The sequence below is a fragment of the Emys orbicularis genome, chromosome 17 (genome assembly GCF_028017835.1).
Source record: "Emys orbicularis isolate rEmyOrb1 chromosome 17, rEmyOrb1.hap1, whole genome shotgun sequence".
Taxonomy (NCBI): Eukaryota; Metazoa; Chordata; order Testudines; family Emydidae; genus Emys; species Emys orbicularis.
Genome location: NC_088699.1, coordinates 20818057 through 20839079, shown reverse-complemented (window position 1 = coordinate 20839079; position 21023 = coordinate 20818057). Strand labels below are relative to the sequence as shown.

At 42.6% G+C, this 21023-nt stretch overlaps 1 protein-coding gene across 1 annotated transcript; it reads right to left on the bottom strand.

Moving 5' to 3' along the window:
* Positions 1-6126: 6126 nt before the first annotated feature.
* LOC135890914 (protein SLFN14-like) lies at positions 6127-15886 on the bottom strand. The gene is made up of 4 exons (XM_065418390.1): positions 14815-15886; positions 13810-13938; positions 10620-11340; positions 6127-6922 (listed from the first exon to the last, which is right to left on the bottom strand). The coding sequence occupies exons 1-4, from the start codon at positions 15884-15886 to the stop codon at positions 6127-6129; spliced, it is 2718 nt and encodes a 905-aa protein (XP_065274462.1).
* Between the last annotated feature and the right edge of the window lie 5137 nt (positions 15887-21023).

Here is a 21023-nt window from a genome sequence, read left to right as displayed (position 1 = left end):
ACAGAGAAGGAAACTGCCTGCCTGGAATGCAGGAGGGTGAGCAGGAGAAGGGGAAGGTGGTCCTTGGAGAATGGAAAAGGAGAAGGAAGCCGCGTGATTCAAATGCTGGGGTGAAGGGCGGGGGCATGAGAAGGGGAAGGTGGCCCTTGGAAAAGGAGAAGGAAGCCGCGTGATTCAAATGCTGGGGTGAAGGGCGGGGGGGGGGGGGGAAGAGGGGGCAGGAGAAGCAAGACTGGTACAGTGATCCTTGCAAAATGGAAGAGGAAACAGCCTGACTGGAATGCAGTGGGGAGAGAGCAGCAGAAGAGAGATGGGAGCAGTCATTTTTGCACAATGCAGGCAGTTAAGATTAGATGCTCCATAGCACAGGTGCTGACTTCTTTTTTTGCTGGTGGGTGCTCCTCTCCCCCCTCTCCCCACCCCACCTCGTGTGAGCAGTGGACAGGGCCGGGGGGTGGGGGGAAGAGGCTGAGCGGAAGCAGGGCCTTAAGGAGAAGAGGCTGAGCAGGGGAGGGGTCTCAGGACACAGCATGGGCAGACCGGGGGGCAGGGCCATAATCCGAGCTCCAGGGCCCACAAAAGATTCATCCAGCTCTGTGGGTGCAGAGCACGTGCTATATTTTTTCGATGGGTGCTTGAGCCCTGGAGCACCCACAGAGTGGGCACCTATGCTCCATAGAGCTGCTCAAAAAAAAAAAAAAAAAAAAGGAAGGAAAGAAAGAAAGAAAGAAATGGCTGAAAACTCTTCACTGTTCTGCTCTTCCCAGTGCCGCACAAGAAGAGGCTCTGGCGAATCCCTCCCTTTAGGAGAATTGGGGGAGACTCTGCTGCAACCTGCTTTGGCTTCCTCCTCCTCGCCTGATGAGGCAGTGGTGTGGGAAGGTTCCTCACCTCCGCCAGGTGACTGTGGCCCATCAGGACCTTTTAAAGAGGATGCTTCTGCTTCAGATATCCAGGCTTTCTATGTGCACGGCTTTGCTCAGGTGCAGTCAGACGCCAACGTGCGCCCTTTGACTGGCCAGGAGTGCGCACACAGCATGGTAGGATATGATCATGGAAACAGACTTTTTTCCACTGCTCCTATGCCTCATTCAATCCCTAGATCTTGCAGCGAATTTATATGCAAATCAGCAAGGTTCAGTACAGGCAGCACGGCAGAAGTGGGTCTTAAATGTGGACAGAGTCGGGACCTTGCAGATAAGATCACACCACACTTCTGCACGGTGTAAAGGGCCGGCGTGGGAGGAGGCACAGAGGGGATTGTGTGAGAATCTGACCAACAGGCGGACAAGGTTGGGAGCGCTGGCCAGGCGGAGGGGACAAGGGCAAGGTAGAGCCTGGCAAAGGAAGAGAAGCAGAGCTTTGAAGGTGGTGACAAGAGGCTGACATTCGCTGTTCTATCCAACGGGAAATCAATGAAGCGATCAAAGAGAGGAATGACGTGATCTTCAAGGGGGACGAACAGTTCAATGGCAGCATTTTGTATGGACTGAAGGGGAGCAACGCGTGTCGGGAGAGCGAAGAGCGCGTTGCGGTAATCAAGACAGAATAGAACAAAGGATGGATCTAGAAGATACCGTATCAGCGGGTAGCAATCAATTTATCCGGGATCGATATATCGCGTCTCGTTAAGACGCGATATATCGATCCCCGAACGCGCTCACCGTCCACTCCGGAACTCCACCAGAGCGAGCGGCGGTAGCGCAGTCGACGGGGGAGCCGCGGCCATCGATCCCGCGCCATCTGGACCCCAGGTAATTCGATCCAAGATACTTCGACTTCAGCTACGCTATTCGCGTAGCTGAAGTTGCGTATCTTGGATTGATCCCCCCCCCCCCCAGTGTAGACCAGCCCTCACAGAAAGAAGAAGCAGGATTTAGAATGGGCCAGTGGTAAATAAACCCAACTCTTGTTTACTCTATAGCTATCACTGGGTCGAGCTGCGCCAGTGAAAAATAACAGCTGTGAATGGTGCCAGGGTAGCTGCAGCGGGAAATGTGATGCTCTTCGTCTATTGCACATTGGAAGAGGCCTTGGACACCATTCATATTAAATTTTACACTATAAACCAATACAAGCTCTGTTACAATACATCAGTTTCCAGTAGCTGTAGCTTGCCTTGTGCTATCGCAAATGCATAAATCACAAGGACTTACTCTGCAAAAGAAAACAGGTGAAAGGATAAAATAAAAGGAACCAATTACATGGCTGTATCTAGAGTCACAGCATTGTAGGGAACTACGTGTACTGGAGTTTGGAACTTTAACTGTGTATTTTGAGCAAAGTCTATTTTGCTCGCCAGCACCTTCCTGTTCTAGTTGTATTTTTCCAAAGGATGCTAGAGGGTAGATCCTAGGATCAGCGGTATGACTTGCCGGCAAAGACATCTGGGTGAGTGGTTGCTCCTTACCTCTGTTATATTTGTAACTAGATTGGGAGGCAGGGCTAGGGGCAGGGGCTGATGAACCTGATCGGTAGGTTGGCAACCATTCACCTCCAGCCTGTTCTCAATGGCTGCTGTATCCTAAATCCGCTGTAGCCTGGAGCTCGCTCGTTTTCTCTCCTGTGTTAAGGGGATGGGGTTTGACTTTCATTTGTTTTTGCTGGCGAGGGTCAGTTAGAGCATGGGCTGGCCTATGTTTTACCATCGCCTTTTTAATGCCTGGCAATTGCTTTGGTGGACCAGGCGTATTCCAGTCCGTGGCTTCTAGAGGAGCTGTTCTTAGCCCCTTTTCCTCTCCGGTGGCCTCTCCTATAGGATCTTGTCTTCTATTTTGACCAAGCTGTTCCACCTGATGGATTCCGCTCAGCCACGCGGTATCAGCAGAGGCCTTTCACAGGACCTGTCCTGTTCTGCATTTTCCTTTTTCGGTTGTTTCCTCTTCTGTGGGCAAGCTTTGCAAGCAGGTGGGTTGCTTGTCCTGGAAGGTTTAGTAGCTATTCTTATGGTCAGACAAGAAAGTAGCTCTATGATGTTTGTGTTAAGATGCAGCATTTTCCTTTCCTGATAGTTCCTGGGTCCCTGGGTGATTCAATGTTCCCAGCCCAGAGAATGCTGTGTAAGTTCCCTCTCTCTAAACACTCAGATGATTTGCAGCGGCAGGTTTTGCATGGCATTGTGGTAAATAATTTCTGTATGAACTGCAGCACCCTCAAGATGTCTGAACAGTGCCCCTTGTTCTGTCCCAGACAGTGCTGGTTTGTCTGTTTTTAACACCGGTAACCCTATTTGATTCCTTTTTTTAACTTTTTGCATCCGCTTTTCAGCACTTTGACTACGTACCTCCCAGAATATAGAATGGGCCTGATTTCCCCCCCCCCCCCCCACACACACACCTTGCCAATTATTTGATTGGATCAGGACAAAATTGTCTATTCTAAAATTCCCCCAAAGAAAAACTGGTGGAGTGAGAGCAGTATGATGTACTCGGGGTCTTCTGTATACTACTTGCATCCAGACTGTGGGCTGACTACATCTTTAGTAAGCTGACTCATAATGTGGATACATTTTGGTTGATGTGGTGCACCAGTAACGTTTTGGGTGAAACTGATGATGGTGATAAGTGATTGACGGGTCGTGCTTGCTTGGGGGTTTTAGATTTTTAATCCCTAAATGTTCAGTATTATACTAAGGAGGTATTGTTTGAAGTATGCACTATCTTTCATGTACGATTTTTATCATGAGCAAAGGTTTTTCACATCACTGCTCACTCCGCAGATAGGTGGCCTCCCCGAAATGCTCACTCTAATAATTGGTCACTTTGGCAAACATCATGAGACCTGCCATAAAATCGCAAGAGCTGGCAATGCTGAGAGACGTTAAAGTCCAAATTTTTTTTAACAGTGGGTTCCAACTTCCAAAAATGTTGGGTACCTTAGAGGGTGGATAGAAATAGATAATTTAAAAAAATTCAAACTCTATTTAAATTGAACTTTTAACATTGAAATTAACTTTAAAGAGGGTTTATTTTTTAAAAAGAAAATTGTATTTAACTCCCATCGGGCACCTCTCTAGATCTTTAGCACCTAAATACCTTTGAAAATCTGCTCTGGAGTGACCAGAAACAATCCATCAATTCACTAACTACAGCTAATACTTTTGTTTAATAAATGAGTTAGTTTTAAATGCAAAACATGTTTTGATAAACTTTTTTCTTGTGTATCCAATCCATTTAAGGTAGTTTTATTTAATAAACAACTTTAAAGTGCTGTTTTTGTACATTTTTAATAGAATTCCAATTTCCATTCAAATGCAGATTGACACAAACACAATAAAAATGACCATTCTCTATCATACCATAATTTTTTTCAGATTCTTAATTTTTACTTTTTTTAAGATATAGAATTGTTTAAATAAGCATTTAAAGCTATAGTATTAGCAAAAAAAAATATCAAAGTGTGAAGGCTATTTTTGGTTGCAAATGAACATGTTTTAATGGTTATACCAACCAATAAGAAATAACCTTTCTCTAGGAAAAATTATGTAAATATAAACATAAGAGAAGATACAACTCAGTGATTTAAATCAATATTTCCTACTTGCTGATTTAAGTAATGATTAAAAACGGTGATTCCAATCAGTTTGGTTTAGGCCCATCTACCCTGGTATCTAACATCAGACATTCTGGACCTGATTTCTAAAGGTGGTGAGCAATGATTTAGTCCCTATATCTGGGATCTACACGGGGACTAAAGCACTGTGACGCCCACCGTGGCAACATCTAACTTTTAGACACCTAGAAAATCATAGGAAGAACACTGTGATTAGGGTGACCAGACAGCAAATGTGAAAAATCGGGACAGGGGGTGGGGGGTAATAGGAGCCTATATAAGAAAAAGACCCCAGAATCGGGACTGTCCCTATAAAATCGGGACATCTGGTCACCCTAACTGTGATCCACAAAGATAGGTGCCTAGGCTCCCTGTACAATGAATGGGAAGAGACCGGCCCCTTAGACGGCGATCCACACAAGGCAGCACGCTAGGCAGGAAGCCGCCTAGCCTAGCTAATGGGAGATGCCAATAAGACGGGTGTCTGCTAAGCCCGCCCTTTTCTCAGAGTGAGGCCCCTCTCTCTGCTGGCGATTCACAAATGGCAACCGCTTTCCCGGAGACAAGCAGCTCAGGCACCTAAGGCGGCTCTTGCGGGAACGAGTTTGGTGCTTGTCTCACACCGCAAAAAAAGCCGCAGGAGGAGGTGGTGCCCACTTTATAGCTTCTGGCCTAGTGGTTAGAACGCTCACCTGGGGCATGGGAGACGGTGGGTCTATCCGCCTACTCCACTCACTCTATTTAGCCACAGCTTCCTCAGGAGAGACTGAGGGAGCCACACATCAGAATGTGCCCCCTAGCTCAGGGGTTACAGTGCCCTCCTGAGAGGTGTGAGACCCTTCTGGCAGAGAGGAGGGAACTGAACCTAGGCCTGCCACATCCCAGGGGAGTGCTCTACCCCTGGACTGAAAGTTCTGAGGTGGGCATCACCATCATCTCCTTCTCCTGCCAGTTTTCAATGGGACCCAATACAGTAAGCAGCCTTTGAGCACGCCTACCAAACCACCTCTGAGCACGCCTAGCAAACCACCTCCTGCACAAAACTTAAGTCTCCCCCGGTTGGTGAATCGCTCTGGGCTTAGGTGAGACAAGTGCCTGGGCCCCTAGAGGGAGGGAGCAGTACACATGCGCCAGCATCTGAAACTTAAACAGCTAGGGAATTTGCACAGCGGAAAGTTAGGCACCGAGTGAATTTAGGCCCCTACAGGGTTAGGCTGCAGTCAAGCCGGAGTTTTGTGGATCACAGTGGTGTGTCTTGGGAACCTGAAGAGTGGGGCACCCAAAATCTCTTGAAACATTAGCAGGGAGGACTGATTAGCTTCAAGTGGACCATTCTCACTATATCCCATGTAGCTCCTTTGGTTTATATTAGGGACTGTCTTTTTAAGACCCCCAGGCCTCACCAGGTCTCATGTAGTTCATTAGCCTGGGAGACGGGAGCCCTCTAAGGTAAAATTTCGCCCATGGTCAGATTTGTATTTACGTCTGAATTGTGGGTGAAAAACCACAAAAGCGACATGACTATCATTGGTTATTAAACAGATCCTGAGTGAACCACCATGATATTTTCAAGCATTACCTTTCATACAGCAAATGAAGTTGTAAATTAGCTCTGGATGCCACACAGAGTTTAAGATTTTCAGAAATCTCCTCCTGTGTAGGGACAGGGACTGGGTTGATACCAAACACAATGTTTCTTTCCAGGCCAGAAAAGCGGCGTATGCTGTCGAGAACAATGCCCTGTCCCAGCACGTTGTCTGCCGTTGTGAAAACTGCATCCAGTCCGAAATGTCTCATCATCGCTCTCATTCGGGGTTGTAATATGCAATGATACCTGTCCTTCTCTTTCGTTGTGCTGCACAGGATAGCAATGTCTTTCCCAGAATAACCACTTCGGAAATATTGGCGACAGGTAGCAACCACATCTGTCGCTATTTCATCCTTCTCCAAGTTTTCCTTTACCGTACAAACACCTGGCAGGGGATGGCCACATACAGCTTCCTTTAGTAGCATTCTTAACTGCTCAAAAGGAATATCAATTTGTGGATAATCTACAATATTTCGCATCTCTTGTACCATGGTATTGAATATCTGGGTGGCATTCCGGACCCCTATAGTTAGCCACTCCTGAGGCTCTTGTTCTGATGGATGTGGAAGACCGCACGGAAATGGGTGACTTGTTTGTAAATAGTCCAAGAAGATCCAGAGAACTCCATGACCATGTCTTCGGGTGATGCACTGAGCTTTTCTGTACCAATCGCCATCCTCTGACCGGAAATTCTGGGCCTCATCAATTACTACGTGCTTCACTGGTTGATAATTCCCCTTTAAGAAAGCAACTCGGGTCACAGACTGGCAAATGTTTCTCCTTCTACAAAATAAAAGAATACATTTGGCATGCTTGGTGTGAATTTTCTGTTGGTTTGTGCAGCTGATCCAATTTAGAGGAGTGACAAGTGTATCAAATCACCTCTTTCTGGGTATGAACAAGCTTGCAAACTTTTTGCTTTTAAGATTTGGCTTCTGATTACACCTCTACCCCGGTATAACGCGACCCAATATAATACGAATTCGGATATAACGTGGTAAAGCAGTGCTCCGGGGGGTGGGGCTGTGCACTCCAGCGGATCAAAGCAAGTTCGATATAACAGTTTCACCTATAACGCGGTAAGATTTTTTGGCTCCCGAGGACAGCGTTATATCGGGGTAGAGGTGTATTTAAAAAAAATAAAAAATTAAAAAGGGCAACACACATTCATCAATTACCTACATGCTTTCAGTGTTGAGTTACATAGAAACAGCACACCTCCGATGTGTTACACGTGAGAGCTTTTACTCACCCAAAAAGTACATGTATCTTATATAACAATAAAAGTATGTTAATATACTTCTAAAATATAACACTAAGTAGAAGGATACCCAAAAATTTATTATAATTATTGGGAGTAGGGCTGTCGATTAATCACAGTTAACTCGTGATTAACTCAAAAAATTTTGCCTCAATTACAAAAATTAATTGCGATTAATTCCACTGTTAAACAATAGAATACCAATTGAAATTTATTAAATATTTTTAGATGTTTTTCTACATTTTTTAATATATTGATTTTGATTACAACACAGAATAGTGCTCACTTTATATTTTTATTACAAATATTTATTCTGTAAAAATGAAACAAAAGAAATAGTATTTTCAATTCACCTCATCCAAGTACTGTAGTGTAATCTGTTCATCATGAAAGTGTAATTTACAAATGTAGATGTTTTTTGTTTTTGTTACATAACTGCACTCAAAACCAAAGCAACATAAAACTTTAGAGCCTACAAGTCCACTCAGGCCTACTTCTTGTTCAGCCAATCGCTAAGACAAACAAGTTTGTTTACATTTACGGGAGATAATGCTGCCTGCTTTTTGTTTGTCACTTGAAAGTGAGAACAGGTGTTCGCATGGCACTTTTGTAGCCAGTGTTGCAAGGTATTTACGTGCCAGATATGCTAAACATTCGTATGCCCCCTCATGCTTTGGCCACCATTCTAGAGGACATGCTTCCATGCTGATGATGCTCGTTAAAAAAATAATGCGTTAATTAATTTTGTGACTGAACTCCTTGGGGGAGAACTGTATGTCTCCTGTTCTGTTTTACCCACATTCTGCCATATATTTCAGGTTATAGCAGTCTCGGATAATGACCCAGCACATGTTCGTTTTAAGAACACTTTCACAACAGATTTGACAAAATGCAAAGAAGGTACCAATGTGAGATTTGTAAAGATAGCTACAGCACTCGACCCAAGGTTTAAGAATCTGAAGTGCCGTCCAAAATCTGATCGGGACGAGGTGTGGGGAATGCTTTCAGATGTCTTAAAAGAGAAACACTCCAATGCAGAAACTACAGAACCCGAACCACCAAAAAGGAAAATCAATCTTCTGTTGGTGGCATCTGACTCAGATGATGAAAATGAACATGCATCAGTCCACTCTGCTTTGAATCGTTATCGAGCAGAACCCGTCATCAGCATGGACGCATGTCTTCTGGAAGCATGAAGGGACATATGAATCTCTAGCGCATCTGGCATGTAAATATCTTGCAATGCCGGCTACAACAGTGCCATGCGAACGGCTGTTCTCACTTTCCGGTGACATTGCAAACAAGACATGGGCAGCATTATCTCCTGCAAATTATAACTAAACTTGTTTGTCTGAGCGATTGGCTGAAGTAGGACTGAGTGGACTTGTAGGTTCTAAAGTTTTACATTGTTTTATTTTTGAATGCAGTTATTTTTTTGTACATAATTCTACATTTGTAACTTTCATCATAAAGAGATTGCACTACAGTACTTATGTATTAGGTGACTTGAAAAAATACTATTTCTTTTGCTTTTTACAGTGCAAATATTTGTAATCAAAAATAAAGTGAGCACTGTACACTTTGGATTCTGTGTTGTAACTGAAATCAATATATTTGAAAATGTAGAAAACATCCAAAAATATTTAAATAAATGGTATTCTGTTATTGTTTAACAGTGCGATTATTCGCAATTATTTTTTTTAATAGCTGGGCGACATCTCATGTAGATTGTCTGAAGGATGCCATGTTATGTAGTCCCACACAAAAATTTGTTGTTAATTTATACTTTGTTACTCCAGTGATATAAATCATTATAGACACTACACGATAAGAACATTACAGAAAACAAGCAAGCATTATAAGGTGCTGCAACAGCCAATTAAGGTGATTTGTATAATTGTTCTATTATGTTTGCAGTTCATACTCAGATAATGACAATATTGATATGTAAAAATTGCTTACATAGATTACAAACATGTACTTAGGATCTCATTAATATGTATATATTCTACTATGTCTGTTCTAGCCTTAGAGATCCTCATTATAATGGCCCTATTCACATTTACACGTTCAGTATATAAATGATTTCAGTATTTGACGTGGGTCAGTGTGCACATGTTGGCTGGGAAGTGGCTCAACTGGACACCGCAGTGTCTGAAGAGTGAAACACCACCTGGCTGGCCACGGGAATCAATCTTGACTCCCGGGGTGAACGAGTCCACATGAGCAAACTATTAAACAAAATGTCGTGTCCAGTCCGGTGAAGGCAGCTCTGCCGCCTTCTGCATCAGTGGCACCCTTCCCCTCCTGGCAGATAGTGAGGAGCAGAAAGCAGTTACCAGCTGATTCACCAGCCACCTCCTTACCCTGAGCAGCAGCAGCACATGGGTGTGTTTGGACAGCAGAGACAGGACTTGAAGGGAGGCTGGGGAGGGGCAAAACCTCAGTGCTGGGGAAGGGAGACGGGAGGAGAGGCGACAGGAAGAATTGAGGGGGGGGGGCTGCTGGTTGGGGAAGAGGGCTAGAAGCAATGCTAGCGTGGGGGCAAGAATGGAATAGCTCTGGGTCAAGAGAGACTGGTAGAGAAAACAGAGATGGGGGAAGACATTAGGAGCAAGGGAGGGAAATGATGGAGAGGAAACGCTGAAGGTAAAATGTAAAGAAGGCTCCATAGAGCATCTGGCAGAAACCAAAGCTGACCTTCCCCACACTCACCCTCAAGGGAGGAGAGGAACAGAAACCCTGCCCGATGTACCCTAGGGGTGAATCCCCTCTGGGTTCAGGGGGTTAGGTGGCCCACAGAAGTGCAATTTTCCCATCCCAGTCCCAGTTGTGGGGTGAATCTCACACAAATTGTTTTAAGATGGTTTGTCAAAAAAGGCCTCCCAAATGCCATTAATACCTGCCCATATTATCCTATAACATGCAAATTACCCTCTTACTTATGGCATCCTCTCAGCACTGGAAAACTTCCGATTGATAATATACTTTACCTCTGATTTGTCTGACCCAACTTAGTAGAGCCGCACTGGTGGAAAATTATGAGTTGATGGTTGTTTGTAGACAAGGCCTTAGAGAACAGTGGTCCATTTCTTTAATTCAGGAAGAAAGGTCTTTTCAAAGACTGAGAAACATTTTTGCCAATCAATAAACATATATTTCCCCATCGTCCCGCTGACATTTGATATTATTTAACAGCACCGTTTTTTGAATACTTACTCCACAATTGCTTTCAGAGGCTGGTTCTCACAAATGTACAGAATCTCATCAGATTTGCAGTGGAACATGTTCTTTATCCTCTCTATGATATTCAGGGCCACAACGGTCTTCCCTGTTCCTGGCAGGCCGTAGATAAACAGCTTCTTGGATTTGTGAAGATTCTTTGTTAGTATCTCATACTGTTTAATGGTGAGAAGGTTGAAAAATTCACAGCCAAGCCTGTCACTTAAGAAGGATCTAAAACTCAACAAGATTATCACAAGTGAGTGAAGTAAGTCTGGCATGTCATTGTGCAAGAGGACATATGTATCGGGATACTTGACTTGTACATGTGAGTCATTACTTTGCTCTCTGTTGGTTCCAAGCTGTAGGAGATGGGGAATCACACACACTTTCTGAGTGTATCCCCCATCGTTTACCAGTTTCAGCTTTAACGTACGAGCAATACTTTTTGAATATTTAAACCCAACCATGGAACAATCCTCCGTGACCGTGTACAGCATTGGGTATTTGCCTTTGGCTATTAAGAGAGCATCACAGACAACATACTGATTCTCTGGCAATCCAACAGCAACAGCCCAGCTTCTTGCAAATATCAGGAGTCCCTGAGAATATTGCAGCTCTTCCATTTGCTCGTTCATTAAATCCTCCAGCCCTGGATACTCTGAGAACAGCTCTTTGCTGAGGTTGTCTGGTTTGTATGTTATCCCATTATCATTTGCTAGAAATTGAGAGAATTAGGGGGGGGAAATTAACATTTGTATGATTATTCTCTTTTTTCAAAAGCTCTACATGGCCAGTTAAAAAGTTATTCCAACTGAATTTATGGCTGAAAATATATTGCAATTCATTAGTTAGCACAATTGAAAGGAGTATTATGAAAAGTAAAAGTGCTGGAAAATATTGAAATATTTCTGACATTGAAAGGAATTATTTCATATTTCCTGAACTGTGTATTCAGGTATAGTTGCTTTCATCTACTTAAAAAGCAATAACCTAATGCCCTCAAATCTGGGAAATACAAACATTTTTTCCTTATTAATTTACTGTTGGAGATCTGTGTCTCTGTTACCAATGCTCTGCAGTCAATACTGTTTCACGTGCACATTGTACAAAACAGTTGCTATTCCACTTTAGAAAAAATGAAAACAGAAACTCATTCAAGAAAATTTTACGATGCAAATGAAATGCTGGCAGAAGTAAAGGATCACAAAGGAAGATGAATGAGAATTTGGGTGACCTAAGCTGTGTATTTTGCTTATTTTCCAAATGTTTAAAGGGAATCTTAATTAAGAATTACAGGCATTCCATATTTTAGTTTTTTGTTTTGAGATTTTTTTAAACTGCAACATTCCCTTATGACATTTGTCCAAAAAGTTTAGTGGTATGAGTACTCAACCTTTGGAGTTTGTCTGCATTACAAAGTATTATTATATTTGTGATAGTGAGGTAAAGGACTTTGACTTGGTGAGTTCTGTGTGGTATATCTGGGGAAGCAGAGAGAATGTGTTTTATATAACTCCGTTTCCTGTACATTTTGGTTTTGCACAGCCGCGCAGATGGAGATTTAAAGTGTTCTACAACTGGCAAATATCTAGACCTGATCATCTCTAGGAAATGCTCCCTCCTCAGCTGGTCCACCTTCCCCTACAAAGTCCCAATGAATTGTTTGATTTCCTCCTCGTTCTTTTCATTAGATCAAGCCATATTATTTGGGTGACCAATATCACAGCCCAAATATTAAATACTAACATCAGCGATATTGTGAAGAACCCACAAACTGCAGAAAGTATATGTTTCATTAAACAATTACAAACACTGAAACCTCTCATATCTAACAGGACTGGTTTGAAAATGATTCCCAAACAAACCAAAAATTGGATGAATTTGGGCTTTTTTTTTTTTTTTTTTTTAAATCAGCCTTATTTTATCAGACATTATTATGTTTAAAATATAAAATGCCATTCAATATTATTAATGAATTGAACACAGCTGGAATAATAATAGAAAAATAGTCCCAAATATATTCCTAAACAAACAGGCCAAGTTCAGTTCATTGCTATTCATCGAAGTCTCCATCTGCGTTCGCAAACAGTCTGACAGCCATTGATTATTCAGAAAAATACTTGACAATCCTGAATTCCTCTCAAATATTGAAACAAATAGTTGATCTATCAATTTGTAACAGAAGCTTGCTAATTATTAATTATTCCCTATTCTCTTGTTTAAAATGCTTTGATCCTCCAGTCTTGGAGCAAAAACAATCACATATTATAGATCAGGAACAACAGAGAATGAATAGTGAATAGTTAACAGGAACTGTTCACAAACAACCCAGTCTTAGCTATTTGGAGAACAGATTCAGTTTCATGACTATTCATAGAAATCAGAAAAGGTTCAGTAATGATTCATTTCCAAAAAAGGGCCTAAATTGTAACAAATACTGAATATATTTGTAAGAAAACAAATATAGAAAACTTTGGCCAGTTTAAGCAGAATTTCACGCAAATTATATTTTACGGAAATCCAGCAAACCCAACCAAAATGTAAATATTATGGGTAGGATTTTCAAAAGCACTCAACCTTAGTTTAACTCTACTCTCATTGAATTTAATGGGAATTTACCACTGACTTCTAGGAGAGCAATGTTAGGCCAATCCTGTGCGCTTTTGAAAATCCCTCCATAAAACTCCAGCAAATTCACATTTTAATATTGAAGAACATAAACACACACGTCAGGACACACGTTTCACATCCAGTAATGCTATGGTACCCACAGCTTTCTTAGGTGACAAACGTTGAAATAAGAATTAAATATCACATAGGATCACCTGAAAATCACTTGTCCTTGCCTTGAGTGCAGGGGCCTGGACCTTTTGAGGTCCCTTCAGTCCTACCCTTCTATGATCATACATTTGTATACATGTAGCAAGTGTGGGAGTGCAGTGTCCAGGGAACAAGGAGGATTCAGAGAGGTCAATATGAAGACCTACCAGTTGGTCTGTTTTAACCAGTTCATACAATTTTTTAGTGCATGCTGTCCCACGCCTGTAGTCCTCATAATTATCTAAAAACTATGTGAGGCAAAAGGGGAATAAGTAATTTGCTACTACATTTTAACAGTCGTTCTAAATTGAAATCTTCAATCATGTCAAAATATGTAAACCAGAATTAAAATACAAAAGCATACCTGGAAATAGAGATTCTTGCAGATCACGCAGACAAGCAAGGCCTTTGTTGGAAAACACGGTTTTGGTGAGTGGGGGTGCACATGACACACTCAGCTCAGCCCTGAAAGCGTCACACAAGTTTGAAATCTCTAGAAACATAAATTAAAGCTCATGTTAATACACTATTACTGCGCCTCCTCACCACCATAAAGAGTTCTACTCTGTATGCACAGAATTGATTTAGTTTTTCCATTGTAAATGAACTGGTGCAGCATATGCACCCTGTGGAAACTTCAAATGAGATGAGGTTAATTAATTTAACTGGAGGTGGTTATCTGGGAACCCATCCACAGCTGCAGTGTGTCCCCCTTCAGGTGGCTGAGAGGGTAGAACCTTATTGCCACAAGCTGGGGTTATTCAGTGGGATTTCGGTTGCAAAGAATTGGGTCCCTCCATTTCTGTGGCAATCATCAAGGGAGGAAAGGGTTAAGGAAAAGGCATAAATCAGGACCATGATATTGGATCTTGGTCCTGTTGTTTTCATCTGTAATTATCTCCTGGATTATCCTGGGATAAGTATCTCCCATTTTTGGTTCATGCTAATGAATGAAAAGTTGGAGGTCAAATAAGGTTTCCACTATTTATGATTAGATTAAAAATTGATGGCCCTCAAGCTTGGCTTGTATTGTCAAAGCTCATGTAGATGATTTTGCAGGATTTGGGTTGGCACAGTTGGTGCGGACTGGTATATTGGGTGCAGCAGAAACCAAAGATTATAGGGCAAGTGCTGTTTGCATCTGACCAAAAGAGCAGAAGGCTACTTTACTTAGTGTAACTTACAATAGCAGGTACAGTAATAAAATTTCAGACAGAAGTCCTATAACCTTGTAAGAGTCTGGGGTAGCAACCAGTGACTTAAGACCACTTATCACGTCACCAATGGCACCGCCATGCTAGAAAGACTGATGTTAGTGCTAATATGGAAAAATAAACTACACATTTTGATTTTTTCCCCCCATGTTGACCTGGGTCAGTTGCCATCATCAAGCCTGTCCATTCGTTGGCTGTCATCCTCACAATCTTATTGTCCTTCACTGTCCATGAGTCCGGAGTCTCCGAAAACACAACACAACAAAACGGCTGGATTCTCACAGCACAGACATAACCATACAAGTTTTGATCTTTATCATACACGTCCAGCATTTTGCATTTTAAGTCCACTCCAGGCAGAGAACTGCAGAAATGTGAAATGGGTAATTTCCCCTTAACATTTTCTATTACTTCTTTTAATTCATTGATATTTACTTTGTCCTTCGTACATCCAACAACTTTCCCATTATCATCCACTCCAATAAATAAAAACCCTCCTTGTGTGTTTGCAAAGGCAGAGATGTAATTTGGCAGGATCTCTTTAATGTATTTCAAAATGTTCTTTGTTGCAAAATTCTTAAATTCAATATGCGTTGACTCCGTGAAATTTAGTTTTTCCCCACAGCAGAGAAAGTCTCTTTGATAAAGTCTTTCAGCAGACGTATACATGTTTTGTTCCAGCTGAACGTCACTTAGTAGAGCTTTCTTAGCTCTTGGTCCTGTCTCCTCATCACGTTTTCTCCTGGCAGAAACTTCCTTCTCTTTGAGAAATTGTGTTGCTTCAGTAGGACTCATGCTGTCAGTTCGAGTCAGACATCTTTGGCACAAGCCTGTTCTTACGCTGCAAATACGGGGTGAAGATGAACCGTCACTGCTCCATGATTTCACAAAAATTAACACACAGTTTTTTCCCCGCATATATTCAAAATCAAAATATTTTCGAGACATTTTAGATGGAGTGAGTTCTGTAAGGGCTTTTTCTATATCCTGTCCAATCCCATGTTCTTCATAACTGTAGCCCTCGTTATGAACCTCTGCCTTTATCACGCCTCCTCCTGAATTCAGCAATGCACATGCTGCTCGGGAAATGTTACCAACTTGTTTCCTTCTCAAATTACAATCTGTCATCTTGTTCCTGGATTTCTCGCCAAAAGTCACTTTCCCCACTTTTACAACCACATCAGGATAGTCTGTGAACCAATCAACATCGAGAGGGCTCTCCTCCATGGCCATCGCGTTCCTGAAACAATGAAAGCGATAGATCTCCCTTAAACCATTACATAGAACAAAGTGAGTGGCTCTGAAGGCGATGTCCCCTCCAGAGGCGTAGCGAGCGCCCTCCGTACCCTCCGACCGGAGGGGGCCCCGCAAGGAAGGGGGCCCCTAAAAGTGGCAAAATAAATACCGCATTCCAGTTTCTGCATTGTAAGGGGCCCCGCCAGGACATATGTTCGGAGGGGGCCCCCGTTCGGAGGGGGCCACGTTCTTTGTTGCTACGGCCCTGGTCCCCTCTTCCCAGTTTGGGGGTGTACTGCTGCTTTCTTTGGGAACCATTCCCGGGGAGTAAGGATTTGCCCTTTCACTTTCAGAGCGTTTCAGAAGAAACTGAAACACACAGAAAGGAATCAGTCTGTTTGTTTAACTCCTCCCTATATGAGCATGGGCTAAATTTCTCCAGTGGCGATTTATTTCCATGTAACGATCTGCTTTCAGTTTCCATTGTAAGGACAACGAAACTGTGCTAGTCTCTAAAATCTGCCAACCCACGTGTGCAAGCAACTGTCTCCGGCAAAACAGCTCTGACTTTTTCTCACCACCTTTTCAAAACCTACTTGAAACATTTAAGGGCCTGACCCTACAAGGCCGCCCCCCCCCCCCCCCTCCCCGTTTGCAAATCCCCCTGCTTCCCAATGCATGCACAGAATGTTCTCCACTTACAGGAATATTTACATTGTTTGCTTTCAAGGATCTTGGCTTTTTCTGTGCAGGAAGAAATCTCTCCGAAATAACAGGAAACTGATGTTATCAGAGTGTTCATGCTCAGGACTGTGATCACATCACAATATGAACCCCGAGCCCAATACCGCACTGCCCATCTGTTTCCTTGTAACCAGGTCAGTTTCTAAGGTTAGCAACTTGTTCTCAAAGACAAAGAGCCAAACGTTTTACATAATGACAGGTTTCAGAGTAGCAGCCGTGTTAGTCTGTATCCGCAAAAATAACAGGAGTACTTGTGGCACCTTAGAGACTAACAAATGTATTAGAGCATAAGCTTTCGTGGGCTACAACCCACTTCTTCGGATGCATATAAATTTGTTAGTCTCTAAGGTGCCACAAGTACTCCTGTTAGTTTTACATAATGTCAGCTTTGGTTGGTGGGGGAGGAGGAAATGCCTGGGGAAAGGGGCTGATTTCCAAACGGAGCTACCTTTCAGCACAGCTCTGATCAGCAGTCACTAATGGGTCCGAGTCTCGTTCACACTAACGCCACTTCACGCCGCTATGGCAGTGTGAAACAGCATCAAAGGGGCTGTAAGTGATAGTTACACCAAGGCCACTCACTTTACACTCCTAGATGAAATCCTGGCCCCATTGAAATCAACGGCAAAACTCCACAGTGGTGTAAAGTGGTCTTAGTGTAAATGAGAATCGCCCCCCCCCCCCCCAAAAAAAAGACCAAGACACAAATGCTGCTCTCGCTAACGCAAAATTCTTGACTAATTGCAATGACTTTTTAACGGCTCTTACTCCAGTATTCCTGAGCCGGGGATTTGCCCAGGAGTTTCTACCTTAGATTTCGGATCTACGAGACAGCAGTTTGAAATCACTAATGGGATTAATAGGAATTGAAATATACACCGCAGGCACATACCCGTGTCCCGGGGGGGCTGTCCGCACTCCTCCCCACACAGCCCGGGAGAAATGAGTCTGACCTTGGGTCTGTTCTTCTCCTCTGCCGAAGCAGATAAGGAGCCTTTTGCACCGATCTAAACTTCCCGCCTCCCAGGCTCTGAAAGAAACGTCCTGTCCTAAGTTTATTTCACTACCGCCCTCCCCCTCCCCGTGTCCCTGCTGCTCTGCCCCTGGGTCCTAGAACTACTGATTTGATCAGACAGCAGGAGTTTGCAATCCAGACAAAACAGGCAGAGTTAGAGCCACAGCGCTGAGGGAGATGTGGGGTTAACCTTGACGAGGTACACGGTACAGTATGTTTCATTCACCTTTTGAGTGAGGCCCCGTCCAGCAGTAGGAACATAGGCTAGGGAGCCAGGAACTGCTGAGTTCTACCCAATCAAAGCCAGAAATAGGATGCTGTAAAACTTCATCTGCTTTTTTTTAATCTACAAAATTATAAAAATACTAGCCCACGAAAGTTTATGCCCAAATAAATTTGTTAGTCTCTAAGGTGCCACAAGGACTCCTAAAAATTTTTTTTTAATTCTGTAGGTCTCTGTGATTCTGCTATGAGTGTCCACACCCAGAGACATGCACTGAAATACCTAAAGGTGTGAATTAAAACCCAGTTAGTTATTTTGGTCCCAGTTTGTGTGTAGGCAAGGCCTTAACCTCTCTTTGCCTCTGCTCTCACATTTATACAGTGAGGCTAATACCATCAGCCTGGCCGGGAGGATGTGAGGATTAATTAGTTTGTACAGTATTTGAAGATGGAGGGTGGGATTTTCAAAGCTCCCGGAAAGATTTGGGCACCCAGTTCCCATTAGAAGTTAAACACTAAAGTCAGCAGCCGTGATTCTGAATACAGAGCTGACCTGCTGTGTAGAGTGACTAAATCATCCTTGGGTTTGGCTCACTGCTTGTCTCAGAGTGGGTTGGGCATGGAACGTGGCTGTACTCTGAAAGTGACTATGTCAACGTATCATTCTTCTTCTTCTTCATTAGTTATTTGCAGTGGTGCCCACTGTATATTAGGTGTTTTCCAAAAAAAACACTTACTAAGGACAAAGCAACAAAGTCCTGTGGCACCTTATAGACTAACAGATGTATTGGAGCATAAGCTTTCGTGGGTGAATACAGACTAATACGGCTACCCCTCTGATACTTTACTAAGGACAGTCCCTGATAGGAAGTGTTCCCAACCTACGAGCAGAGGTCTGAGGAAGGGAAATAACAATAGGCAACTTACAAACTTTGTATATAAAAATCAACAAGAGTCACTCTAGGCAGCATGGCTGAGGTGGGTCGTTAGGAGGGACTTGAATGTGGACAGGATAGGGACCTTGTGGATGAGCTCAGGGAGCTTGTAACATGCCAAGGCGGCTGCATGGGAAAAGACAAGGAGGTGGTTGTGTGAGAATCTGCCAAACTTCTGAATTTCACTGCAAAAAGTCATTGGCAAGTGTAGATGCTCCCATGGTTTTTGCGCAAAAAAAGGGACTTTTTCAGCTTTAAATGGCAAGTGTAGAAATGCCCATTACCCAAGTCATTTAGGCCTTGCCTTCACTAGGAAAAAAAGTTAACTTGAGGCTCCTCACTAGGGTTTATCTTGACCAGCTAACATGTTAAGATTAAACTTGCCTTGTCTACACTAGGAGTTTAACACGAGTTAGTTAGTTAACACGTGTTAACTAAGATATATTTAAAAACACAGATTTTTCCTAGTGAAGGCAAGTCCTGATTACTTAGGTCAGATATAAAAGTCAGTTTTCCTGAAATAGAAACTGAAAACACTTTGATTTAACATGCATTAGCTGCTATGTTTTAAAACACACATCTTTTTCCGAGTATAGACAGGGCCAAAAGAAAAGAAAAGAAAAATAAAATTAGGAAGAGGTCATTCAGACAGGACATGCCACATTCACAAGCCCATGAAAGTGACATCTGGATTTCCCTGTTTTCACTTAGCAGTTGTGCCTGTCGGCGTGCAGAGCTCAGTGACTGAAGTATAGAGAGCATATTATTAGCAGTATAGTAGTGCCTACCAGCCCGAGTCATGGGCAATATTTGGCTAGAACTGGAGATACCATATGCCAGAGAGTGCATTGTGAGGGGTGACAAACAACCAGAATAAGAAACAAACATATTGTGACCTAAAATGAAGATTTATTTAATGTGCAGGGATGTGGATTCTGTGTAGTTGTAGCATGTTGTGGAGCCGGTATGAATCCTCTTTATATCCAGAAATAAAAACATTTGACCTGCTACAGACACTATACTGCCTTACAGTGCTCTAAATTAAAAATATATATATTCAAATTAGTTATTGCAGAAAACAAATTGTATAGTAATAACGATAAGATGCTACAATCAGTAAAACAGCAATTCACAAAATAAAAATAAGAAATCAGATTGCAATGTGTCAGAGCAAGCGATAGACACTATCACAATATGACAATCCACACAAAAGGCAATTTTTAAAATTAATCACCAGGTTATTTAAATTAAAGTTCAGAGAGAGAAATAACAATGTAGTTAGCATCTAATTACCATTCGGTTCGCTTTGTACTATCATAATGATTCAACAGTTTTCAAATAGATTGATGATTGATATTCTGTTTGTGCCCTGGAATGTAAAGCATTACATACATAACCCCTACTGTGGATATATGTACAATGTATGCTGCACAACATGGACAGATTTGTGTTACCACATCAGTTTTTATTTCTGTGCAAGCGAGTTTGTAATGAGTGTATAGCAGCTGCACGGTGAATGTGAATCTAAGTGAGGATTGCTCAGAATTCTAGAGCTTGCTGATTTATTTGGTTTGGGTTTTCTTTTACTAATTCAATTTGCAGTCAGGGAACTTGAGTATTTTACTGAAGTGTGTTTTTTCTTTAACAAGATACTTATCTTGGGGGTTTGGGTTGTATATATTGATATGTACACACACACACACACACGCCACACACACACTCTTCAGTGTCTCTGGAGTGGTACTTTTTCACTGGTGCTTTTGAATATTTAGGACACACCATAAACCGAGGTTCACTTTTTTTCTCACATGCTCTACAAATTCTGGTTGGTGATGACAAGTAGATTTTTGAGTCATCAGTGGAGGAGGGTAATCAAAGCCATGCTTGCAGATAAGAGCACCTAGAGTTAGGGTGGAGATGTAGAGGAGGAGGGGAAGAAGAATAAGCCGTGAAGAGGACACTCTCAGAAAAGGGGAGGATGATGGCCCATCAAACACAGCACTGAAAGAGCAATCAAAGAGATGGGAGAAGAATCACAAAAGGACAGAACCACAAAAGCCAGCTGAGGACAAGAAGGAGGGTGTCAAAAGCTGTCAACCGGACAAGTTAAGGATGGAGCACACACCCTGAGATTTGGCCACAAAGAGTACACGAGAGACTTTAGTGGAGTGCAGAGGGCAGAAACTACATTGGAGACAGTCAGCAACAGAAC

What these genes read in the sequence shown, in the direction of transcription:
- LOC135890914 (XM_065418390.1), bottom strand. Translation starts at nt 15,886, where the DNA reads ATGGAGGAGAGCCCTCTCGATGTTGATTGGTTCACAGACTATCCTGAT. An exon ending in GATGATGGCAACTGACCCAG is followed by an intron (nt 13,939 to 14,814) that starts GTCAACATGGGG and finishes TTATGTTTCTAG; the next exon opens with AGATTTCAAACTTGTGTGAC. An exon ending in GCAAGAATCTCTATTTCCAG is followed by an intron (nt 11,341 to 13,809) that starts GTATGCTTTTGT and finishes CTCAATTTCTAG; the next exon opens with CAAATGATAATGGGATAACA.